At 48.5% G+C, this 24,876-nt stretch overlaps 3 protein-coding genes across 6 annotated transcripts; 2 read left to right on the plus strand and 1 right to left on the minus strand.

Annotated features, from left to right (window-relative positions):
• Positions 1–3,543: 3,543 nt before the first annotated feature.
• Positions 3,544–19,393, minus strand: KHNYN (KH and NYN domain containing). 4 transcript variants are annotated; one of them, XR_012919743.1, is made up of 9 exons: positions 19,150–19,338; positions 18,274–18,491; positions 16,630–17,741; positions 16,348–16,478; positions 16,167–16,263; positions 13,431–13,538; positions 13,118–13,219; positions 12,248–12,617; positions 3,544–3,727 (listed from the first exon to the last, which is right to left on the minus strand). XR_012919743.1 is itself a non-coding variant. In XM_012756026.3 (8 exons), exons 2-8 carry the CDS (start codon positions 18,472–18,474, stop codon positions 12,368–12,370), a joined length of 2,001 nt encoding a protein of 666 aa, XP_012611480.2. In that variant the 5' UTR covers positions 18,475–18,491; positions 19,288–19,393; the 3' UTR covers positions 9,837–12,367. The 4 variants fall into 4 exon arrangements, 3 of the variants coding, with proteins under 3 accessions (XP_012611480.2, XP_012611479.2, XP_012611482.2); XM_012756026.3 differs by lacking the exon at positions 3,544–3,727 and having other exon boundaries at positions 9,837–12,617; positions 19,288–19,393; XM_012756025.3 differs by lacking the exon at positions 3,544–3,727 and having other exon boundaries at positions 9,837–12,617.
• SDR39U1 (short chain dehydrogenase/reductase family 39U member 1) lies at positions 6,789–9,849 on the plus strand. Its single transcript, XM_012756029.3, has 6 exons — positions 6,789–6,856; positions 7,157–7,263; positions 7,341–7,423; positions 7,793–7,914; positions 8,675–8,818; positions 9,098–9,849. Exons 1-6 carry the CDS (start codon positions 6,841–6,843, stop codon positions 9,508–9,510), a joined length of 885 nt encoding a protein of 294 aa, XP_012611483.1. The 5' UTR covers positions 6,789–6,840; the 3' UTR covers positions 9,511–9,849.
• A 207-nt stretch (positions 19,394–19,600) lies between the features above and the next one.
• CBLN3 (cerebellin 3 precursor) lies at positions 19,601–24,495 on the plus strand. Its single transcript, XM_012756035.3, has 3 exons — positions 19,601–20,581; positions 20,904–21,023; positions 21,317–24,495. Exons 1-3 carry the CDS (start codon positions 20,249–20,251, stop codon positions 21,512–21,514), a joined length of 651 nt encoding a protein of 216 aa, XP_012611489.1. The 5' UTR covers positions 19,601–20,248; the 3' UTR covers positions 21,515–24,495.
• Positions 24,496–24,876: the final 381 nt, after the last annotated feature.

The following is a 24,876-nucleotide window of genomic DNA, read 5'->3' on the forward strand; positions in this document are numbered from 1 at the left end:
ATTTTTTTATATTTCAAATTATTGATACATTCAAAGAGTAATTTTAATCTCTATAACCGATGCTAACCGTGTTGAATCACACTCAACATCCGAGTGCAAAGGGTTAAAGGAAAAATAATTTGATAGGTTGGACCTTAAGAAGGCCTTCTATTCATCAAAAGACACCTTTAAGAGAATGAAAAAGCAAGCCACAGAATGGGAGATCTTTGCATCACATATACCAACAAAGCGCTCACGTGCAGAACTTGCAAGTTATGACTATAAGTCAATAATTTAAAACATCAGATATCCAATAGAAACACAAACAAGAGACTTGAACAGAAAATTAACAAAATAAGATAACCAAATAGCCAACAAACATATGAGAGGTATCCATCCTCGTAAGGAATCAGGAAAATACAAATTAAAAACACAAAGCAGTAGCATTAAGCACTCACTAGAATGGTTAAAATCAGAAAAATTGCTATTAAACATTGCCAAAGAGAGCAACAGGAATGCTCATGCACCACTAGAGGGAGTGCCAACTGACTCCACCACTTTGCTAGTATCAGACGAGAAACTGAAAATGCATATATCCAATGACATCAATTCCATACTTAGGAATACACCCAAAAGAAATCTCTGCATCAAAAAGCATGAACAAGAATGTTCATAAAAACATGACATGTAGAAACAACTCAAAAGTCCTTCAACAGGACAATGAATAAATACTGTGGTATAATCATACAACAGGATGTTACTCAACAATAAAAATTAACTTATTACAATTATATAAATGAATATCACAAACATAATGTAGAGAGAAGAAAAGCCAGACTTAAAAGAAGAACTAGGCCGGGCGCGGTGGCTCACGCCTGTAATCCTAGCTCTCTGGGAGGCCGAGGCGGGCGGATTGCTCGAGGTCAGGAGTTCGAAACCAGCCTGAGCAAGAGCGAGACCCCGTCTCTACTATAAAATAGAAGGAAATTAATTGGCCAACTAATATATATACAAAAAATTAGCCGGGCATGGTGGCGAATGCCTGTAGTCCCAGCTACTTGGGAGGCTGAGGCAGGAGGATTGCTTGAGCCAGGAGTTTGAGGTTGCTGTGAGCGAGGCTGACGCCACGGCACTCACTCTAGCCTGGGCAACAAAGCGAGACTCTGTCTCAAAAAAAAAAAAAAAAAAGAAGAACTAATTGTGTCTGTCTACTTATATAAAGTTTAGAAACAGACAAAACTATTGTATGGTGTTAAAAGTCAAGATGGCAGTTACATTTGGTGAAGATGGAGATGATAAGAATTAGGAAGAGGTAAGGCCGGGGGTGGTGGCTCATGCCTGTAATCCTAGCTCTCTGGGAGGCCAAGGCAGGCAGATTGTTCAAGGTCAGGAGTTCGAAACCAGCCTGAACAAGAGCAAGAACCCTGTCTCTACTATAAATAGAAAGAAACAGGAGTTCAAAACCAGCCTGAGCAAGAGCGAGACCAGGTCTCTACTATAAACAGAAAGAAATTAATTGGCCAACTAATATACATAGAAAAAATTAGCCGGGCATGGTGGCGCATGCCTGTAGTCCCACCTACTTGGGAGGCTTGAGGCAGTAGGATTGCTTGAGCCCAAGAGTTTGAGGTTGCTGTGAGCTAGGCTGATGCCATGGCACTCACTCTAGCCTGGGCAACAAAGTGAGACTCTGTCTCAAAAAAAAAGAATTAGGAAGAGGTACATAGTTGGGTGAGGGGGACTTCTGAAATGCCCTATTTCCTGATTGGGTAGTGGTTACAGGGATATGTTCACTTTGTGACAGCTCACTGAGTTATATTAGTGTCATACTGCAATTAAAAGTTTGGTTTGTTGGGGGTTTTTTTTAACTTATTTTTCAGTCCCTCTAAGTATTTTTGTTTACCTAATTTCTAGCGAACACTTAACTCTTGATTTTCTGTGACTTCTCTTTTTGTCCTCAACCAGTCAATTTTACCATATTTTTAAAAGGTATATAATTTTTTAACCTGTAGCAGCCTCTTTGATTATGCTGGTTAATCACCAAGAAAAAATTTTTAAGGGCTTGGAAACATTGATCCAGAGATTATTATTTCTGGAACTTCCACTATGTCTGTAATTTACAGGGTTCTTATGAGTAGTTGCCTTTTAATATTCTATCTTTCAATTTTTCATTAACTAATTTTCCTGTTTTACCTCAGTTATCTCCCTCCTCCTGCAAGAACGTTGAATTTAATTGGGCATAAACACTATTACTGAAGGAATTACAGCTAACACCTGCCCTGGTTTATGTTCCAAGTCTATTTCCATATCACTGAATCTTAAAAGCATCACTTTTTTTTTTTTTTTTTTTTTGAGACAGAGTCTTGTTTTGTTGCCCAGGCTAGAGTGAGTGACGTGGCGTTAGCTTAGCTCACAGCAACCTCAAACTCCTGGGCTCAATCAATCCTACTGCCTCAGCCTCCCAAGTAGCTGGGACTACAGGCATGCGCCACCATGCCCGGCTAATTTTTTGTATATATATTAGTTGGCCAATTAATTTGTTTCTATTTATAGTAGAGATGGGGTCTCGCTCTTGCTCAGGCTGGTTTCGAACTCCTGACCTCGAACAATCCGCCAGCCTTGGCCTCCCAGAGTGCTAGGATTACAGGCGTGAGCCACCCCGCCCGGCCGAATCACCTTTAATTTTCATCATAATAAGGCATTTTCCACCATTTGTTTCCTCAAATAGTACTGTTTGAATTAAATTAACAGCTTCTCTAATCTCATTTTTTACTCAGTCTTTTTGGACAAGTCAGATGATCTACAACAGAGAGTGCCTCCACCTTTTTATACTCATCTTTCACTGTTTCATCCGTTCAGTCTTGAATAATAAAAGTATACCTTGCTTCTCACCACCTCACTCACTCCCTCACTGGTTCCCCAAAAAGGACGCCAAATATGTTCTAGCAAACGAATGAATAGGTAAGTTGTATTCATCTGGCAATGATCTGCCTTCTAATGCAACTTCTAAGAGTATATGATGTCATTTAATCAGCAGATGTTTTATTATTCATAAATGTGTTTTTCAGACTCACATGAGAATGTGATTTCCTCCCACAGACATTTTATAAATTTTTATTTCAAGATTATTTATTTCTTCCTCACATACAAGACCACTTCACTCTCACCCGCTTACCCATACCCTTCTTTTACTCTAGAATTACGTTCCATCCACCATCTTCCCATTAAATGATCAGATATCCTGCTAAGGATTTCAGATCTCCTGTTTAGGAATCCATGACCCAGCAATGAAATAAGAGGATCATTTTTCTCACCTGCCTTGGCGTGGCTTCTCCTGCCTGTATCAAATTGCTGTACTGTTGACTGATCTCTTGAAAGTTGACCCTGAGTGCCCAGTTAACTGTTGCTGCACTACAAACTGCTCCAAAATGTAGTAGCATAAAACAACCATAGTATTAATATTACTCTCATGAATCCTAAGGTTCAGGAATTCACACAGAGCACAGGAGAGACTCCTGGTCTCAGCTCCATGAAGTCTGGTGCCCTACTTGAGAAGACTCGAAGGCTGAGTGTGACTCACCAAGGGCTGGTGTCATTTAGAGGCATCTTCATTCACACATCTGGCAGTTGTTGACAACCATTGGCTAGGACCTCAGCTGGGCTGACACGGGAGCACCCATATGTGGCCTCTCCATGTAGTCTTTCTGCATGGGCTAGCTGGACTCTCCCATAGCACAGTGAGTGGGTTCTAAGAGTAAACATCCCAAGAAAATAATGTCAAAGTATGTGGCATTTTCATGACCTAGACTCAGAAGTTATATTGCTGGGGGCAGTTATAAACACCCATCTGGGCTCAAGGGAAGGTACATGCATGCCCCCTCGTGATGGGAAGTGAAAGTTTCCAGAACAGAATATGAAACTGAGAGTGTCGCAGCCATCTTTGGAAAATACAATCTGCCACACAAAGCTTCCACCAATCCTGTCCTCACTGTCTACAGCCTCTAGCTTCTCTCAGATTTCCAGAATTCTGCCTCTTCTTATATTTCTAAAACCCCAGCTAGTAATTTCATCTGATGATGATGATGATGATGATTGACATTTATCAAATCTATATGCTATGAACTGATCTAAGAGATTTAAATCTATTAACTTATTGGTCTCCATAGCAAACCCATGAGGCAGGTACTACTGTTATGCTATTTTAAAACAAAGAAACTAAGGTACAGAGAGGTTAAGAAACTTGCCCAAAGTCATACCCAATATTAAAGAAAAGATCTGGATTTGAACTCAGGGAATCTCTTTCCAAGGCCTATACTCGTAGCAACTGCTCTTCCATTTATTCAATAAATACTAATTGAGCAGCTGACAAATGAAGGCACTCTTCAAAATTCAGGGATAAGGAGTGAACACAGTAGAGAAAATACCTGCTCTTGTGGAGTTTGCATTCTACCGAGAGGAGACAAATAACAAACAAGTAAGCAAGTATTAATAAGTACACATCAGATGATAATAAGTGGTATGAAAAGTAAGGCAGGATGAAGATGATAGGAAGTCCCAGAGGTTAGGAAGAAGACTTATTTTAAATATGCTGGTCAAGTAATGTCTAACAAAACATTTTATTAGAGGCCTGAAGGAAGTGAGGTATGGGAGAGCCATGTGGATATTTGGAGGCAGAGCACTTCAAGCAAGGAACAGCAAAAGGCCCTGAGGCAGAAGCAGGTCCACCATACTCAACTGAGAGGTCCAAGTGGCTTGAGCAGACCAGGCAAGAGGCAAGGTCATGGAGACAGGTGAGGACCAGACCACCAACAGTCTTGAAGGTCACTGTGAGTTCTTTGGATTTTACTCAGAAACCAGAATCCACTGGAAGACTTTGAGCACAAGTTCGATGTGATCTGCTTTAAACTTTTATAAGGATCACTCTGTCCACTGTGTGAAGAATAAACTGTAAGGAAAATCAGTCAGGAGACCCTTAGGATGGTCCAGGCAAAGGATGGCATTAGCTTGAGCCAGGTGGCAACTGTGGTAGAGGTGGTGTGTCTAATTGTTAGCGCAACATAAGGAAGACTTTATTCAGGACCATCACAAGGTATAAAGACCACTGTAACATGGTCTTGCAGTGGGGAAAAGAGATTGAGCAAACTCCAAATACAGCATGGGCAAGTGGGAATTTATAACCAAGCAGCAGGGTTGAAAGTCAGTGGATGAAAAATTACTAAGATGAAACATCAGGGGTAAGGGGGATTTGGACTAAACTAACCAGACAGGATTCTTGCTTAAGATACACCAGAGTGATCAGACATCACCTGGGGAATAGTGGAATATGAGGTACCTGATCAGATACAGAAGGTGATACCTGATCAGATATCAAGGGTGGGGGTTTCTTGCTAAACTGACTTAGTAGGGCTCTTTGTTAAAACTGGATTTTATGAGGAAGTGTACAGATGGGCCTAGGAGGTTCATAAGCCTGACTAAAATTTGGCCCAAGAAAACAATCTCTGTCATAGCCTCAATCCCAGGCACACTTTGCTTTTTGGTCTCTGGAGATTTCCTTTATTTTTCTAGTTAACCTGGCAATACATTTAAATGGAGGTGTGTTAAATTTTATCCAGCATATCCAGGAATTTTATACTGGGAGTTTTTAAATATATATGCCATTATAGTGTTCCTCCAAAATGTTTTTCAAAGGTCACTCAGCTTGTAATGTGTGGAATAGTTTGGAAAGGAGAAACGTGAAAAAGCAAGATCTATTAAGAGACTACTGCAGAAATTTAGACAAAAAAGAATAACTTCTGTGAGGGTTATGGTGGCAGAGATAAAAGAGAAATAGATGGATCTGGGAGACATTCGGTAAGTAAAATCAGCATGGTTTCAGACATCGGATTTTTTAGAGGAGAAATCTGAGTTGCACAGGAGATTTGGGAAGTCTTCTGCAACAAAAAATGGTAACTGAATTCATGGCGTAGAAGCTTGGGAGAAAGTGTAGAGTAGGAAGAGAAGAAGGTCCTAGGACCCAGCTCTAAGGAATACTAACACGTTAAGAACTTAGAGGAGATGGAACAAGCATCAGGGACTGAAAAGAGCTAGGAGAAAGACTCAAAGTCTTTCACTGAGGCCAAGAGACCAAGCATTTCCAAAGGGAGGGAGGAGTCAGCAAGTACCCAGTGATGCTGAGAGGTCAAGAAAAATGACTGAAATGGCATTAGATTTAGTGACACATGGGAAATCTGTGTTCTTGGAGAGAGGGGAAATGAATGAATGATAAAAGTGAAAACCAGATGGGCATGAATTGGGAAATAGAAAATGGAAACCACACTTTTGAGGAGTTTAGCTATGAAGGTGAAGAGAAAGAACATTAGCTGGAGGAAAAGAGGGCTGGAGACGGGTAATTTTAAGATGAGGGGAAGTCTGGAATGTTTAAATGCTGATAGGAAGGATCCAGCGGAACAGGGAGAAGAGAAAACAAGAAAGAATCCATAATGCCGGTGGACGGATTATCTTTGATTAATGACCCACCAAACTAAATGAACAGAATTCTGCGGTTTTGGTGGCTTCGGGTTTTAGGTCAAGGGTTTTGCTTGTTTGGTTTGGTTTTCTGCACTAACACTTTCCCTCATCCACCGCCTCCTCCTCTTTCCCCGCCCTTCGGTCTAAGGCCAGTTTCCGCCACCTTGCTCCCCAAAGAAATATAACCTGTCGTTATAAATCCTTCCAGGTCTCACAGAAGGGCCACGCCCAGTCTCACTCCTGTCCGCCCCAATTGGAGGCGCTTCCCAGAATACGCATGCGCAGAGAGGTCGAGTCGCGCCAGAGGTCGTGCGAGCTTTAAAGCTAGCGCAGGCGCGTTAGGTCCCGGTCGCTATGCGGGTGCTTGTGGGTGAGGGAGGGGAAAGAGGGAGGATGGGGGCGGGTTTAGCCGGAGATTGAGAACTGGGAGGCCGTTACCGGGAGGGCAGTGTCTCCTGCTCAGGCTGCCTGGCCTCAGTCTCCTAGCCCGAGAAGCCGAACCTCCCTAACCCCTGTGACCTGTGTCACCTCTGCGTCTCGGGGAGGGAGACAGGAAGAGGGCGGAAGTCTGGCGTTAGATGGGATGGCACCAGAGCAGGGGGCCACAAGCGGAGACTGAGGGCGCGCCCCACTCCCCGGGAATATAAACAATTTTGTTTTTTCCGATCAGGTGGCGGGACCGGCTTCATCGGGACAGCCCTAACCCAGCTGCTGAAAACCAGGGGCCACGAAGTGACGCTGGTCTCCCGACAACCAGGGCCCGGCCGGATCACGTGGGTATGTCGGTTCCCTGGAAGCTGGGTGGGAAGGCGGCGCAGGGCGGGGCCAGGGGCACTGTGTGCTTTGTCTGACAGGATGAGCTCGCTACGTCCGGGCTGCCCAGCTGCGATGCCGCCGTCAACCTGGCCGGAGAGAACATCCTCAACCCTCTCCGAAGGTCAGCCTGGGCCCTAAAGCTGACAGCCTCCAGAGCAGTGGGAGGGAGAGGGTCTGACTCTGAGGAGACCCTGTGAGCTGTGGATAATGGAGCTGCCGGATTGAAAACTAAGCCAATATCCCGGACTACTCACTCATTCTGCCCATTTGCCTCTATTCCTAGTCAGCCAGTTGGCTTAAGTCCTCATGTATAACTCAGGATGCCCAAGAAAGATACGCCTTTTCCCTCTATAGGAGACATAGACTTTTTCTCTTAAGACACACTTCAGGGTTTTACTAGAAATGGGTATGGAACAGTTCCTAGGGAGAGAGGGAGGGATATGTGCTTGGGTGTATTTAGTGGCTTTTTACTTCTGTGTTTCTCCTGCAGGTGGAATGAAGCCTTCCAAAAAGAGGTTCTCTGCAGCCGCCTGGAGACCACCCAAATGCTAGCTAAAGCTATCACCGAGGCCCCACAACCCCCCAAGGCCTGGATCTTAGTCACAGGTGTAGGTATGCCCCCAATTCAGCAAACCGTGACATTAGCCAGGGGAAGGGCAGAGGGTACAGAGAGGGTTGCTCAGGCCCTTACCCCAGAGTACTGGCCTTTTCCAGGCACAATAACTTCCTAGGCCTTTGATCCATGCATGTTTCTCCTATACTTTGGATACTTAGAGAAATGGAGACTCAAGATAAAGAGGGAGGAGTGGCACTGCTCCTAGTGCCAGGGAAAAGCCCAAGGGACTTGGGAAAGTCCCTTGCTTCTCACACCACAGTTCTTTAGGAACAGAGTTCCTGATTGTTCTATGTCACCCTCGGAACCAAATAATTGCAAACAATTATAATGTGCACGCCAACCACTATTTGAAGTGCTTTATACATATTACATCATTTAATCCTCACAACAACCCTATGAGGTAGGTACTATCATTCCCATTTTAAAAATGTGAAAACTCCATACAAAGATTATGTAATTTGTCTAAAGTCACAGAGTGAACAAATGAGATTAAAATTCAGGCAGCCTGGTACACCAAGTTCTTAACCACTATACTCTGGCAGCCTTTAGGTTTAGCCCTGCAACCAAAGATAAGAGTTCCTCCAGGGCAGGAACAGATCAGGTCCTGGAGAAGCTCAAAGGGAAAATATCCATGGCTCTGTCTTCACATGGGGAGATGCCAAGGACCAAAGAGGGTGAGGCCAAGGGGAGCCTCCAGTGCAAAGAGCCAGGCAGGAGCAAGGACACCAGGGCAAATGAGTGCTGTTCCACCGGCAGCTTACTACCAGCCCAGCCTGACAGCAGAGTATGATGAGGACAGCCCAGGAGGGGATTTTGACTTTTTCTCCAACCTTGTGACCAAATGGGAAGCTGCAGCCAAGCTCCCTGGAGATTCTACACGGCAGGTGGTAGTGCGCTCTGGTAAGAACCAAGGACCTGGGTACCAGATGGTGTTGGAACTTCCTTCCCCTGGTTTGGGGGAGTGGTGGGATCAGGGGAGCTGAGCTTACAGAGAGTAGGAGAATGCCACCACTTCTAGCTAACCTGTAGACGGGAGGATGGAAAGACCCAAAGAGAGCCATACCCTTCCACTCAGCTGAGTGAGTGGGCAGGAGAAGGGAGCCTGAGAAAGTGGGAGGAGCAGGAAAGCTGCTTCGAGGCTCAGGGGCCTCCCTGTACCATCTCTCTCGCCTCCTCTAGGGGTTGTGCTGGGACGTGGGGGTGGTGCCATCAGTGCCATGCTGCTGCCCTTCCGCCTGGGCCTGGGGGGCCCCATCGGCTCAGGCCACCAATTCTTCCCCTGGATTCACATCAGGGACCTGGTGGGCATTCTGACCCATGCCCTTGAAGCAAACCACGTACAGGGGGTCCTGAATGGAGTGGCTCCAGCCTCCACCACTACCAATGCTGCATTTGCCCAGGCCTTGGGTGCTGCCCTGGGCCGCCCAGCCTTCCTTCCTGTTCCCAGCATTGCAGTACAAGCTATCTATGGGCGAGAACGTGCCATCATGCTACTGGAGGGCCAGAAGGTGATCCCACGGCGGACACTGGCCGCAGGCTACCAGTATTCCTTCCCAGAGCTAGGGGCTGCCTTGAAAGAAGTCGTAGCCTAACTAGGGAAGTGCATGGCCAGGGCCTAAGTCCTGTCCATCCACAGAGGCTTCCTGGTTATACACTGTATATAGGGTCAGCTACTCTTCTGCTTGAGATGTGAAGCCATCTGGTTCTTAGGGATTCCCCCTCACCATTCTGTTGCTCTACCCTGTTTAACTGGCAGACTGTCCACAGTCTCAAGGCAGTAATGTCATCAGGTTGGGGCCTTAACCTCTTTGACTCCTGTGAAAGGATTTCCAAGCTTGGTCTCTATGTGTTTGTTGCTGCCCCTCTTCTCCTTTATGCTGTGTAGAGAACACTCTGCAGTTCAAGCAATAAAGACGAATTATCTCGCTGGCCTTGGAGCATCTCTTTGGCCTAGATTCTCGTGAAGTTTATTTCAAGGAATCCTAAATGATTCTTTCCCATACATGGGGTTTTGAAAGTTACAATGGGCAACATCTCTCCTCACCCTCTTCCTTCCTGGTCCCTCTATTGCCAAAAGAGCTGGTCACAAATTCGGGGCATGAGGTTATGATAAAGATAGCAATTAAAAGATAAGAGATTCACATTATATGCATGTATCAAAACATCACATGTACCCTATAAAGACATACAACTATTATGTACCCATAATAATTAAAAGAGACAAGAGAAAATTACCCATTTCTAATGGGTTGTGTAGTTACCCTGCATGCGTGTCACAGGGTGCCATTAGGATGTCAGCCGGGGAAGAGGTGAGACCCAGCTATAGGTCTGCCTTCAGTCTGTGTCACCAAGTGGCAGTGAATTAATAAAGCAGTCACACGGTGGTACGGTAGTCCCAGTTTATCAAGCTGCAGCAGGATAAAGCCAGCATCCCTGTTTATAAGAAGCCTAGGACTTGCCTCTCATCTGATCATAGCGACTTCAGTCAAACTAGAGCCCTTAGCACAAAAGGGCAGAAGATACCTCTGCCCTCTGCACCCATACCATCACTGAAAGTAAAAAGGGCAAGGAACTAATTAAGAACTATAAACTCAACACTATCAGGGAAAAAAAAAAGTCAAAAGTTGTGATATCTGCCATAACTTGACCAGAAGTAGTTCTCCCAATCCCAGTTCAAGCCATATTAACCGATCTTTCTTCTCAAGGACTATGACCAGCCTGTCTCCAATACACCTGCCTCCAGCCCAGGTCAATATGGGCTAGTGTAAAATCACCAAAAGGGGAAGGCGGGAAGACACTAGGACCTGGGGACCCTCCCCATCATTCTGCTCCCCATGCAGTATTCAACTCCCTGTGCCACTCAGAGGGAGGCAGAAAAAGGATCTTGTCCAGGGACTCACTGCAGGGCCCAGACAGAACAGAACCCAGGGGCACCTGTCCTGCTTCTTTATCAGATTGGACTTGAGGAAGTTGACTGGCTCTGTGTTGTTCCTGGGGGAATGACTGGCCTCAGAGATAAAAGTGATAGAAAAGCGTATTTTAGGCTGCACTAAAGGAAGGACTCCCGATTATTACTGTCCACATAGGGAACATACTACCTTGGAGGTAGTAAATTCCTTGGCACAGGACTTCAAGCAGACACAGGGCAATGACCTATAGGAATCAGAGTGGAGAGAGCATCTCTGATATGACAGCAGAGTTGGTCTGGTGGCTAATCAGGTGCCTTCCAACTCTGATTCTGTAGTTCTCATTTTCCAGAGAATTGGTTCATCTAGAATCAATTGGTTCAACCTCTAAGCCCTCCCATCCCCATATACACATGCACAAAGCAGAAGTGTGCCTCACTTCATGCAGCATGTCTTCTGTAGCAAAAATATTAGGGTCAGATCACATTAACATTGTCGATCGCAGAGCATGACTTCATCAATTTGGTGAATGCTCTCAACACTTCAGTAAGTGCATCTAACCAGGGACTTTCTGACACATTTGTTAGTCTGTAAACACTTGAATGCAACAGAAGAGCTGCCATTTATAGGAACCCTGAGAGTATTCTGGTAAAGCAAACAGTAACCCCTAATTTAACTATTTTCTAAATGTGGATTTTGGAGGTTGCCCAAAAAGGATGCAGCCATTATAGGGCATGTTATACTGAGGACACAGTGTTAAAACCTAGGGTGTGGGCCCTGGAAACAGAGGACCAACATCTCTCTGAAAGTGAGGTTTGGGTTAGGAAGCCTATATAGCCACAGGCAGCCAGCTAAGACTTGATCCAAGTACTTTTCCTCCAAGCTTTCCTCCATGTTCTCATTTCTCCTCCCAACAAGTATTTTTACCCCTGGCTTATAGACAGAAATAAAGGCCAAGCAGCTCAATCAGGGTCACAGGCAAGCAAAGCTGAGACCAGGTGCCAAGTCTCCCTCTGCCTTCTTCACCAGCTCACTGCGACCCAGCCCATGGAACACTATAGTCCAGCCAGGGCCTAGCATTCCCTCCACACTCCCAGGAGCCTAGGCAGGCCTAGGGAGCATCCTGTCTTCTGACCACCCAGAGCAACACTCAGGGGAGAAAAGGCTTAGATTCCTGCCACCTCTAGCCACCCTAGCTTCCACCCCAACTCACTTGGAGGTGGAGCCAGTAGCCCCAGTCCCCAGGACTTACAGAAACCTATACTAAGGCAAGGCTGAGAAGTTAAGACTGAGTAGAACCTCTTGAGAGCTGGTTGAGGTCCTGACTCCAAGTGAGATCAGGTCACTTTATGGACCTGTCTCCAAAGTGCCCCAGGCAAAAACATTCTCCATACTCAAATGTTCTTCCTCGGTGCTTCCTTACCCAAAGTACCAACTCAGAGTGAGGCTGGGTCAGGGTCTGAGCAGCGGAGAGACTCTCACAAGAAGCTGAGCTGGGGGAGGCTAGAGCTGATGGGGCTGCAACCACTCAAGCAGATGAGGCTCAGAAGTTGAGACTGAGCAGGGCCTCGGACAGTTGGTTAATGTCCCGGCAGTATGGCTCCCGCTGCAGGATGAAGTCCACCTTGTGATCCTGACCCCAAAACACCTCCAGCAGCTGGCGCCGGAGCCGCTCTGTCTCCCGGTTCTTCCGAATGCCACCACTGCCTTTTTCCTCTTCTCTCCCCTGCTGCTGATTACCATGTTCTGTGAAGCCCCTGGAAGGACTGTGAGCCTTGGAAGACTCCTGTGTCCTAGAAGAAAGAGAACAAGCGCTGATGAACTTCCTGGAGGGAATACATCCCTGGCTCTAGGGGAGCAATCCTGAAGTTCCCCAAGCTGACCACTGAGCGGCAGCATCAACCCACTTCTGAAGGGGAGACCAACAGTTCTTTGGAACCAGGAAAGGTGAACCCTGCCACTAATATGATCCAGTTCTAGTCCTAAATTAATCCCTTACTTAATGGTCCAGCAGAGGGTGTGCCAAATACAAATGGCTATCCATACAAGCAACCACCTTCCAAATAACTCCACCAAACACACTGATTAAGGGAAACAGGAAGCAGGTGTTTCCCTCCAGGCCAGAAGGTTCTGTGTCAGTCTTCCCTAGGAAGCTTATAAAGAGCGAGCCCAAGGCACATCAAACTACTACAGAATTAAGCTGGCCCAAATTGAGGTCGCACTTCCACCCACGTCTCCAGGCCTGCAGAGAGGGCCAGGGTGAGGGGCTGCCTGCAGGAGTCTGGGGCATTACCTGGCTGGCTTCTTCAAGAACTCATCCAGGGTAGGGCCATTTCGCCCCAGCGGGTCATCAGGGACCATGAAGAGGTTTCCCACGAAGGTAAAGGGCAGCAGGCTAGACAAGGAAAGAGAATGTGTGGTCCCTGGGACGGAGGGGGCTTGCCCACCTCCCACACAGCTGAGATCAACACCACCAGAAGCTGCTGGCTACCATCCTCCAAGGTAACTTAAGTTCCTTCCAGAGTTTTCACCCGGCGGCCAGAGCAGAACTGGTTTTAGAGAAAGGTCTGAGTCCATGCCCTATTCTCAGGGAAGGGTTCCCTCACCGCTCTCTGATGATTGCCATCCACTTCTCCGACTCCTCTGCCAGGTCCCGGAACTGGTCGTTGGAGACAATGATCCCGTCGGTCTCTTCAGCCAGCTTCACCATGAACCTGTCCCCAAACCACAGCAACCATTCTAGGATTCTCCAAGGTCCCAACCCCAAACTGTTACTGACTCCCACGACCTCCTTCTGGTGATGGAGATCTGCCATCCCATTCATCTTGACCCAGGTACAGGTGACTGACTAGATACAGGTGCCATGGATTACAGAGAAAATAAAGACGATACATTCACCACAATCCTTCACCCAACACTTTGCCTTATTAGTAGGAGACAGTAAGATCTGCCTTACGCCACCAGTCCCTCACAAATCCACGTTCTTCCTCTGAAAAGCCTTCCACTCTGCTCCTTTCCTTTCCAGTCCCACCATTACCACCTTAGTAGTACAGATATTGCAGCTGAGATAACGCACAGCCTCCCAGCAAGGGGGGGTGGGGGATCCTGCCTGTAACCATTAACCACCCTCCAGCCTCTCCTGCTCTCCCCCATGAAAGCATGCTCCTCCCCTATATAAAACTCTTCCACACTTGCCCTTTATCTGCAGAAGAAAGTTCCTATGCCCAGGCCTGGCAGCTAAGGCCCTCGAGAACCCAGCTCCAAGTCACCCTTCCAGCCTTCTCTCTCCCAGTATTCCCTAATGTACCCTCAACTCCAGCCATGATCAATGATCAGATGACACCCTGTTCTCCAAACATGCCCTGTGCTGGCTAACTTCCATGTTTCTCAAACTATTCCCTCCATCTGAAAGGTGCTTTCCAAACCTTGCTGATGAACAGAATCACCAGGGGAACTTTGAAAAAATAGATGCCTGGGTGCCACTTCAATAATTCTGATTCCACAGGACTCATTTGGTTGTAGGTGGTGGTTTTTTTGACAGGTTTAGAAACCAAGAGATCCAAGCCATCCCACATCCTTCTCAATCAGTAAAAAACTTGCAAATCCCTCCTTTCCCACAAAGCCCTAGCCAGGAGGGGGTTTCCTTCCCTCTGAGTTCCTATAAAGTTTGATTTATAGTTTTTAGTTTCTTTTGGTTCTTTGAAGTTAAGAATAAGATCCTTTGCTGAAAAATCAACTCAAAAGAAAGGAAAAAAAATTTTTTTAAAAGAATCAGGTCTTGTTCCCAGCATTCCCACCTCCTCCTGCAGGCCATGCACCTACTACTAAGTGGGTAGGGTGGTATATGGAAGACAGTATGGTATGGAGGGGACTGGGAATCAGGATTAGGTATGACAGATGTCTGGTTCTGAGTGTCTGAGAAACAAATTCAGGGAATGACATATAAATGTGTATGGTATACAAAAGGTATTTTCTGGCTAAACATATTTTACTACTATCATGTTATATAGTATGTTGTTGAGCAGCATTCGTTCAGGAGGTCTGCACTGTGCACCACTGTGCTTATTCACTGTTACTGGGCAAAATTCCCAATTTGTATTGTATTATCTGCCCACCAGGTCCTACACAGCTGCACAGACATGTGCCTTTAAAATTCATTAAAACTGACTCAATCTTCAGTTTCAATTTTGTTTCAATGCTGGTGTGGAAAGGAGGTTCCATATCTTGGTAATCTGTGAAATCCAATCATAAAACAGAATAGCAATGGGAGAAAGTGAACTGCCTTTTTGTAGAATACCATTTACTTGTTAAGGAGTAAATGGTATTTAAAAAGCCAAAGTATAAAATGACTAAGGTTTAGAAACTAACTTTTCAAAAACTGAATAATGTCCTAAACAATAAAGAACTTGTAAATTTTCTTCTTTTAAAAATCCTTTCAAAAGAAATAAAGAACTTATAAAATTTTTAAGTTCATTAATTAGCTTTTAAAATCTGCCCATCTCCCACACCACGTATGCATGCTGTGGCAGAAGTGTGTCCTGTGTTTTTCATTCAAGCCATCTGGCAGCTCTGAGGTCTAATTTGTCCTTTGCAAAGACAGTTATGCACTCTTAATCCCTGTCTGCACATCTACAGAATGGAGACAGTGCCTTCTGCCATGCCTGACTGGGCCTGTGCAAAGTTAAGAAGGAATGTCACTGTACTCTCACCTCACTCAAGGTACATGATCTTCTTTAGATATTCACAAGGGGAGGTGAATGAATGGAGCAGGACCCTGAGACAAAAAGGGTTAATTCACTAAAAGAGGGTCCACAAAATCAATGAATACTGCAACTTTGGGGCTCAAATTCAGATGTTCTGATTCTAAGTCCAGTCATCTTTTTACTATACTATGTTTTGTACAGTCCTATTATTCATGGATTGTGATTCTTTATTTTACTTGTTATTTTGAATGCTTACTCTGGTTTTTCTACAATGTTGGAGGAGTTTCTCTACATGTTTGGAAATTCGGGTTATAAGAAAGCAACTGTCAGCTATTTATGTCACTAGCTATCCCATCCTTCCATTAAACCAGTATTTTCTCCATAGTAAGGCACTAGATAAAAGAGGTGTCATTTAGTTTGATGAATGAAGATTGATGAATGGGCATACACAGTTGTCTACAGTCCATCTTATCTCACCTGCAGGGCAGGTTTACCTACCCAGTCATAAGGGCACACGGGGGAATGACTGGCCTCTTTCCCATTACCAAGGCTTGGAGACGGCAGAAACGGTCAGGAGTTTCTCTCTCTCCCTCATTCTTCCTTGAATATTAAGCCTGGGGCCAGGAGAGAAGCCAGTACCTGTCATCATAGGAGGAGATCCTCTTGCCATCCATGACTCGTGAAGGGGTAAGGGAAAGCAGGCTGAGGGAGTACAGCTTTTGTAGGAAGTGACTCTCTGGAAAAAGAAGAACACCACAGGGGTCACCTCAAGGTGGAGATAGAGCCTACCCCAGAACACAGAAGACTAAGGCCAACTTACCTCTGACTCTGGCATCTTTACTGAAGCGCCACTGAGGCACAAAGACAGTTATGTCACGGTGGCCACGGTCCCAGAAGTACTGCACAGCAATGGCAATGCCCCGGCTGGAGAAGTAGTGCTGGAGGCCATGCCTGCAGTGGGAAGGGGTGAGCACTCTGGGGCCCAGAGGAGGAGCCTGGCATCCTGGCTACAGTGCTGGCCCCTCAGCACATGTCCCATGGTGGACAAAGATCCCTGTCTCATCCCCCCTCCCTAGGACCCTAAGCCCCACCAGGTACTCACACCATGGCCACGTTGCTGCCATCAATGACAATATGGCGGAGGTCTGGCTGGCCAGGCACATTGGCAAGACACAAGGTGAAAGGATCCTGTAAGGCCTCCTGGAAACGCTGTGTGCCAGTCACCAAGTTGCCCCCCCGGGGGCCTCGTTTCCATGGAGACCCCCGACCCCGAGCCATGGACTGTTGCTTGTCTCCCCTGTCTCCACAGTGCCATGGGGGTTCAGGCGCAGGTGGAGGGCTAGGCACTCTTAGAGGTGAGGCTTGCCCATTGTGGAGCCGCTGGAGGAGGGAGGCTCCCCGGAGTTGAGCTGCCCTCTGACAGGGGCCATGGGCACCAGGAGGCTCACCCTGGACACAGACCCCTCCTCTTTCCTGAGACACCCCCTCCTTCCCCAGGGCCTTCCCTTTCAGGGGCCCCACCTCCTTTGCCCCTTTAGGTACTAACTGTGGCCTGAAAGCCACTTCTCTCTCCCAGGCCTCTTCCCCAGGCAGCTCCTTCCACCCCAAATCCATCTCCCTGGGACCACTCTGTTTCCCTTCCTCCTTCCCCACAGCATAACTCTCTCCCCTCACTCCCCTTGACTCTCCCCACACCATGGACCCAGTGTCCAGGGGCTCCCTGCCTTCACTCGGAGAAGTTCTAACTTCCTGGTACTGAGCACCCAGCAAGCCTGAGCTCCTCTCTTCCCAAAAGGAAAGTGTTTGTGGCCCCTGACACCTGGACACCTCCTGCACCAGACTCAACAACTCCTCCTGGACAGCCAGGGGCAGCTGCAGCAGGGCCTCTCTGTGGGCATCCCCCCAGGGTTGCAGCAGGGCAGAGAAGTCTCCCAGCACCCCAGCACACTGAGAGGCTCCCAGGGATGGCCCCGGCTGCAAGTCCCAGCTCAGCCGCTCCACAAGCCCCTCCACCCGGCTCTGAGCCATGACAAAGGCCTCAGCAAGGCCACTGATCATCAGTGAGCCAGGCGCTCCAGGCACCAGGTGGGCTGATGTGCTCCAGGTCAGGCAGTCAAGGAAGAAGCCCTGGGCTCCCAGGAAGATGCAATGCAGCTTGGGTGGGTAGTGGATTTCATCCTGCAGCTCCGGGCTGCAAAGACCCTTAAGGTACTCCTAGTGGGAAGAAGGTCAGAAAAAGGAAATTACTGGAATTCTAAGTGGCCCAGCCATCTGTTCAGGCTCACTGCGCTTCCCCAAGTTCCAGGATGCCTGGAATATCTACGTGGATACTGCTCTTATTCCCATTTTATAGATAAGGAAACTGAGATTCCGATTACTAGGCCTGGTAGGTGGTGGAGCCACATTGGAACCCCAGCCTGATTCCAAAGGGAGCACTGTAGCCCAGCCTCCCACCCTTCAGTGGACTCTTTGGTGAGGCCTTCTTGTGCAATGGGATTCTTTCTACTCTCCCAAATAGGACAGAGTGATTTGTCCCCACGTTCTGGCAGAACCTGTGCCATCACTACAGAAATTAAGCCAAAACTCTAGACAAATACAGAGTTGGGAAGTCCCTCAAACCTCAGGTGCATTCTGGTTGCCAGTGAGACAACCAAGAAGTCAGATCCTCCCCAGCCCCCTCCTCCCTCTGGCTCCCGGGGGTGGGAGTCCTCATTCCCTGGAAGGATCAAGGAGAGGAGGAGGTCACCTTGGCTCTGCTGGCATTCTCCTTGGGGCCCTCCAGCTGCAGCCAGATGTGAGGGTTCTGCAGACAGTCCTTCGGGAGGATGCTCATGCCCACGCGGAAAATACGCTCCACATGCAGCTGCTGTTGACGCACCTTGTCCTCAGCCTCCGCGGACACCGCAAAGCGGTCGGGGGATGGGCAGCCAGCCTCCCAGGTAGGCATGGCTGCTTCCCCCAGCTCTGTAAGGGGAGAAGGCTGCTCTGAACCTCACTGTCCCATCAACCCAAATCCTGGTCTCCCGGCCTACACTAGCTGGCCTACACCAGTGAGCAACAGGTCGCACCTAGTTTCGGTTCTGGTAAACAACCCCAGGAGGTAACATGCATCTGAATCCATCTTGGGGCTAAGGAAGGAGTTTGTCAGATTTTTCTGACGCAGCAGCCTTCTCTCCAGAGAGGAAGTCATGGGTAAACAAGGCTGTCTATCTAGGATGGGAGTCTGGCGTTTGGAAAAATGACCACAACCGTAAGCAGGAAGGAGATGGGCAGTGCTCCAGCTAGGTCTGGAGGCCAGAAGGAATGGACAGGTGACGAAAGAGTCCCTATCCTGTTTACTTTCCAACCTCCGAGTCCAAGACGTCTTCTTAAAGATGAATTCTCTCTAGGGGCTTGCACTGGGCTGTCTTCTGAGGCCCCTTGGCTGCCATTTCCAAGATTCTAGCCACTCCCACCCCTCCCCCAGCCGTACGCAGTCCCCTGTCCCCTTCCGTCCAGTCAAGCGCCCCACCCGGGGCCCAGACCCGCCCACGGCCGACCCCAGCCGCCGCCCCCGGCCAGGTCCGCTCCCCACCGCGGCCTCCCGCCCCGGCTCCCCGGCGCGGGGGAGGGGCGCGCCTACCGCCTGGGCCGCCCACGCCGGCCTCGGGTCGCGCCGGCCCCTGTCGTGCCAGCCGGGCCCCCGCTTCGCCCGTGCCTCCACCCCTGGGGACAAGGGCGAGGGGGCCCGAATCTGGGCGGGCCTTCCCGGGTTCCTCACCCAACGGGCACCTCTCTTCTCCACATCTCAAAGTGTTTTTGAGTCACTTCCTGGCCTGGGGCGGAGTCAGCCGGCTCCTCCCGGGGCTGGGCCTGCGCGGGGCCGGGGCCCGCAGGCTGGCTGCGCGCTCGCTCCTCCCGCCCGCCCCGCCGCCCCCGCCGCCCCCGCGTCCCCGCCCCCGCGTCCCCGCCGGCCCGCGCGGCCGCTCCGCCCTGCCTGTGCAGCCAGGGGGCCCGCGATCTCTCCCCGCGCGCTTGCCGCCAGCCCTCCCGTGCGTCTCCGGTCTCAGGGTTCTCGCGCGCCCTACGCAGATGTTTCCCGGGAAAGAGGAACCACTCGCTGAAAGTTGGTCCCCTCCGAAAAAGATGTGGAAGACCAAAGAGGGAACATGACTCGACCAGGGTCACAAGGTAGTGGTGCTCATGGCCCAAGCACTTGCCACCAAAACAATCGTAGGGAAAAAAACAAGGACACCCCTTTCATCGAACAAATGGAAAGATGCCACGAAGGGCTGCTGATTTGTGAGGAGTTTTGAAGAAGGGAGAAATGAGGAGGCAGAGGCTGTAGGAGCCGTCTCTTGCACAAGCACACAGGCACACATTCTCACACACACACAAAGACACACACACACACACCCATGTTCTCCACCCCCCACCTCCAGCCTTGTGCTGTCCTATACAGACGGGCTGCCCTGGGGCTCTGGCTGTAGCCCTCCTGTGGGGTGGCTTCATGCCTCCTCTCCCTCCCAAAACCCAACTGCTGTCACTTCATGCTCTGCCAAGGAGGAGGGAACTGCAGTGACAGCAGGAGTAACTGAGTGGGAGGCAGGGCAGAGCCGTGGGACACAGAGAGGTATGGAGATGGCGTGCAGGGGGACCTAGAGAGGGCTGAGGAGCAGGGTGACCTTGGGGAGAGTTGAGGAGAGGAGCAGAAACAGATAGGAGTAGAAAGGGGGCAGCAGATGGGGACTTGTGGTCTGCAGAGCCACTCGGCCATGTTGGGAGCAAAGCCACACTGGCTACCAGGTCCCCCACACAGCCCCGGGCTGCCTTTGGCCCTGGTGCTTCTGGCCCTGGGGGCTGCATGGGCTCAGGAGGGGTCAGAACCTGTCCTGCTGGAGGGTGAATGCTTGGTGGTCTGTGAGCCTGGACGAGCTGCTGCAGGGGGGCCTGGGGGAGCAGCCCTGGGAGAGGCGCCCCCCGGACGAGTGGCATTTGCTGCAGTGCGAAGCCATCACCATGAGCCAGCAGGGGAAACCGGCAACGGCACCAGTGGGGCCATCTACTTCGACCAGGTAATCCCTCTACCCTGTCCAGGGGACCTGGAAGGACCTTGCAAGGACCTGGAACCAATTGTCCAAGCCCACTTTGTCATCCTCAGACTTTGAGAAAACGGCTCCCTACATCTTTCTCTAATCTGGCCAGTTGCTCCTCCACCCCACTCACACACACACCCCTCTCCTTGCCCCTCTCACATTTCTTTCGAATCCATACACTCCTCTTCAATCCCACTTGCCACCCCTTCTGCTCCTTACCCACTGCCCCTGCCCCAATCCCAGTGGTATCCCTGAGCCCCAGCTTCCCCCAGCCCCACTCAGCAGGGTATGTTTCCCCCAGGTCCTGGTGAACGAGGGCGGAGGCTTTGACCGGGCCTCGGGCTCCTTCGTGGCCCCTGTCCGGGGTGTCTACAGCTTCCGGTTCCATGTGGTGAAGGTGTACAATCGTCAAACTGTCCAGGTGATCTGAGTGCTGGGCCCCATCCCCAGCTCAGGAGAGAGGAGGGGGAATAAGTGGAGCCCGTCTGACCTCTAGGCAGACCCTCCATTCACCCATGTCCTGGGGGCCAGGAGCAGGGGAGGAACAGGCCTGGCTAGCAGAGTGTGGAGAATGTCTGGCGTCAAAGGCTAGCCACCACTCAACCCTTCCAGGAGGGTCCATTACGCTCCAGGTTCCCCAAGGAAGCCCTTGGAATAGTGAGGGTCCTGGGCTAAGGGCTGGGAGATGGGTGCTAACTGGGCTCCCCTCCCCAGGTGAGCCTGATGCTGAACACTTGGCCTGTCATCTCAGCCTTTGCCAATGACCCTGATGTGACCCGGGAGGCAGCCACCAGCTCTGTGCTACTGCCCTTGGACCCGGGGGACCGAGTGTCCCTGCGCCTGCGTCGAGGGAATCTGCTGGGTGGCTGGAAATACTCAAGCTTCTCTGGCTTCCTCATCTTCCCCCTCTGAGGGTCCAGGCCTTTCAAGGATGGGAGCCCAACCTCTGACCATTGCCTTCTGCCCTCTCCTGCTCCAGAAAAAGCATCTCTGGGGCAAGAGAGAGGCTCCCTCTGGCTGCCTATATCCCACCTCCTTGCATGGGACCCTGTGTCAAACACCCAAGGTTAATAGTAGAAAAGAGTAGGTCTGTGGCATCTCAGAATCTGGCCCTTCCCACCCACTCCTAGTTGCCTTTCCAGCTGTCTGCTGCATCTCTTCATCCCTGCAGCCCCCGATCAGGGCAACGTTTGGCAGGTAGGGAGGCCTGTACTAATTTGCAATCTCTGCTCCTCCTGTTTCCCATTTTCCCCACCCCAGCTTCCTGCTCAGTGCCATGTGGGGACAGGTGGCACAGGTGAGCCTGACAGGCCCCCACAGGGGCCCAGATGGACTAGCCTTAGCATACCCTGCAGGCTTCTTCCTGTGAGGAGTGCCAGCATCACAGATCTCCGGCTCTCCGCCAGCACTGTCAGAAACTGAACCAGCACCGTATGGGCTAAGGCGGGAGGCTCAGCCACAAGCACAAGTGTAGGGAGGGCCACAAAGTAGCCTGAGTCTGAGGCTGGTGAGGCAAGAAGGGGATGTGCCTAGCCTGATCATGGTAAACATTCCACATGTGTAGAGGGGTAGTTGGCAGGGAGGGATCCTGGCTGTCCCTGTGTGACATGTCCCAGATGGACTCTGGCCCTTACCTCCCCATCTGAAACTTGGGTGTGTGTGTTTGCTCTGGCTGAGGGCAGAGCTGAGAGTGGGTATACAGAGCTGGAGGTGGGGGTAGAAGGTCACACATAGACCATGGAACACATCAGTGACCACGCATCCTCTTGCTTAGCCACTTCCTACAACTGCTCCACATTGGAAGTCTGAACTTCAGTCACTCCACACTCTGCCACCTCCTTCCTCCCCAGCTCTCTCACCCAGTTACTTTCACTGTGCCTGTTCCAGCCTGTTTCCACCATCTCTATTCTTTCTCCTGATCCATGCTATATCTTCTCCTTCATAAGTTTCCTGTTACCTGGGATTTCATGATTCACCACTTCAACTGCTCTCCTGCTAGTATCATAAACTCTCTCTCTCTCATCTTATGCCACTGTCCCATTGGCCCAGCATGGATGAATGTATCAATAAAGTAAGTAGAGAATGATGGTCGATGAGATACTATAGGATCACTAAAGAAAGGATACCTTTACAGTTTTGATCAGGGGTTACAGGACACAAGCAGATATGTTCTAGAGAAAATAAATATGAAAGTGTATATTACAGTCAAATTAAAAAGCATTTAGTAATGTTTGAGTTACATAGGAAGTACCAATGTGACTTTGTGATTAAAAAAAAACAGGCCAGGTGCAGTGGCTCACATCTGCACTCCCAGCACTTTGGGAGGCCGAGGTGGGAGGAGCACTTGAGGTCAGGAGTTCAAGACCAGCCTAAGCAACATAGAAAGACCCCCATCTCTACAAAAAGTAGAAAAAGTAGCCAAGCATGGTGGTATGCACTTGTAGTGCCAGCTACTCGGGAGGCCGAGACAGGCAGATCACTTGAATCCAGGAGTTTGAGGTTGCAGTGAGCTCTTATGATGCCACTGCACTCTAGCCTGAACAACAGAGTGACACCCTGTCTCAAAAACAAACAAAAAAAATTATTCAAATTTTGTCACTAAAGTACCATAGAAACATCAGGAACAATTCAATATGCATTCTTAGCACCTGGATCTTTGCCTCAAATATTAGTCACCTTTAAAAAAACCTAGAGTTCCTTGGAGAATAGCTGTATGCCTTAAATAACTCTAAGCCTAGAACATGTTGTTGATGATGGAAAGCAAAGGTACTTTTAAATGTACAGTGTAAAGCTGAAAGGACAAAGGAACCAATTTGAAGAGCCTCCCACTTGACATGCTTTAACAACTTTATCATCTAAAGGATAATAATATAGTTAATTGGAACAGGTGAATTTTAAAACTCTATGAATCTATGATGATATTCCTTAAGAAAAAAGTCACTATAAATGTGCCAAAAGGTAATTCATATATTGAGTGAAGAAGAGTGAATAAAATGGGTTTATTTTTAGTCAATTGTGATAAGTAGAAGAGCATAAATATAGTAGATATTTTGTCTACTTGCAAGGTACATTTACTTTCCTTTATCTGTATAAGTAAGGAGGGGTGGATACAGAGAACTATGAGTAATTCTAGAAAAAAAAAATTGGAACTATGCCAAGAATGAAAGGTACTGAACATCACCATTTGGTCATACTTTGCAATTAGGAAGAAAGACAGTCAAACAATGCATTACAAGATGATGATAAATTAGTCAAATGTCCAAAAGACAACTGCTCACTGCTCAAATTTGATTGTTGTTCTCCTAGAAAATAAAGCCTCTGTATTACCCTACTAATTATAAAGAGACACTAATAAGGCTAAATGATTAGGGTTAAGTTTGACTATAGCAGTGAAACCCAAAATAAGAATAGCTTTGACAAAAGGCAAGATAGTTTCTGTCTCACATAGAAGAATGTGCAAATAGAGTCTAGGGACAGATGGCGGGTTTATGATCACCAAAGCCCAGTCTCCCTTCTTACTATTCTGCCACCTTTAGCATTCCACTGCATGACCCAGGGTGGCCCTTTGAGCTCCAGCCATTATATCAGCCTAACAGCCCCCAAGGAGGAGGAGGGGGAAAGGGCACACCCCTTTTCTTTAAAGAAGCTTTCTGAAGAGTATACTCAACATTTCTGATTGAATGTCATCTGATAGAATTTAATCATACCTGACCACACCACACCAGGGAGAGAGGCTAGGAAATATGGTCATTATTCCAGGAAGCCATGTCCAGCTAAAAGTTAGGAGTTTTATAATAAGGAAGAAGGGGAGATTGGATGTTGGGGAGGACAACTCGAAGTTTTTCAAAATGTAAATAGACCAGATCAATTTGTAAATAAAGACATGAAAGTTACTGTATTAGTTTTCTATTGCTGTCTAACAAATTAATAAAAACTTAAAACAGTGGGCTTAAAGCAACACCTCTTTATCTTATAGTTTTTGTAGGTCAGAAATCCCGCAGAGCATGACCGGATTCCCGGGCTCAGTGCTTCACAGGTCAAAAACAAGGTGTAGGCCGGGCGCGGTGGCTCACGCCTGTAATCCTAGCTCTCTGGGAGGCCAAGGCGGGCGGATTGCTCAAGGTCAGGAGTTCGAAACCAGCCTGAGCAAGAGTGAGACCCCGTCTCTACTATAAATAGAAAGAAATTAATTGGCCAACTAATATATACAAAAAATTAGCCGGGCATGGTGGCGAATGCCTGTAGTCCCAGCTATTTGGGAGGCTGAGGCAGGA

Source organism: Microcebus murinus, chromosome 6 (assembly GCF_040939455.1).
Source record: "Microcebus murinus isolate Inina chromosome 6, M.murinus_Inina_mat1.0, whole genome shotgun sequence".
NCBI classification, from domain to species: domain Eukaryota; kingdom Metazoa; phylum Chordata; class Mammalia; order Primates; family Cheirogaleidae; genus Microcebus; species Microcebus murinus.

Bases quoted from the DNA above. Each gene is read 5' to 3' on its own strand.
- SDR39U1 (XM_012756029.3), top strand. The intron at 7,915-8,674 runs GTATGCCCCCAA...TTCCACCGGCAG, and splicing joins GATCTTAGTCACAGGTGTAG to CTTACTACCAGCCCAGCCTG. The intron at 8,819-9,097 runs GTAAGAACCAAG...CGCCTCCTCTAG, and splicing joins GCAGGTGGTAGTGCGCTCTG to GGGTTGTGCTGGGACGTGGG.
- CBLN3 (XM_012756035.3), top strand. From the start codon at position 20,249: ATGGGGACTTGTGGTCTGCAGAGCCACTCGGCCATGTTGGGAGCAAAG. The intron at 20,582-20,903 runs GTAATCCCTCTA...TGTTTCCCCCAG, and splicing joins GGGCCATCTACTTCGACCAG to GTCCTGGTGAACGAGGGCGG. The intron at 21,024-21,316 runs GTGATCTGAGTG...TCCCCTCCCCAG, and splicing joins ACAATCGTCAAACTGTCCAG to GTGAGCCTGATGCTGAACAC.
- KHNYN (XM_012756026.3), bottom strand. From the start codon at position 18,474: ATGCCTACCTGGGAGGCTGGCTGCCCATCCCCCGACCGCTTTGCGGTG. The intron at 17,742-18,273 runs GTGACCTCCTCC...TCTTCCCACTAG, and splicing joins AGAATGCCAGCAGAGCCAAG to GAGTACCTTAAGGGTCTTTG. The intron at 13,220-13,430 runs GTGAGGGAACCC...TTCCTTGTCTAG, and splicing joins ATGGCAATCATCAGAGAGCG to CCTGCTGCCCTTTACCTTCG.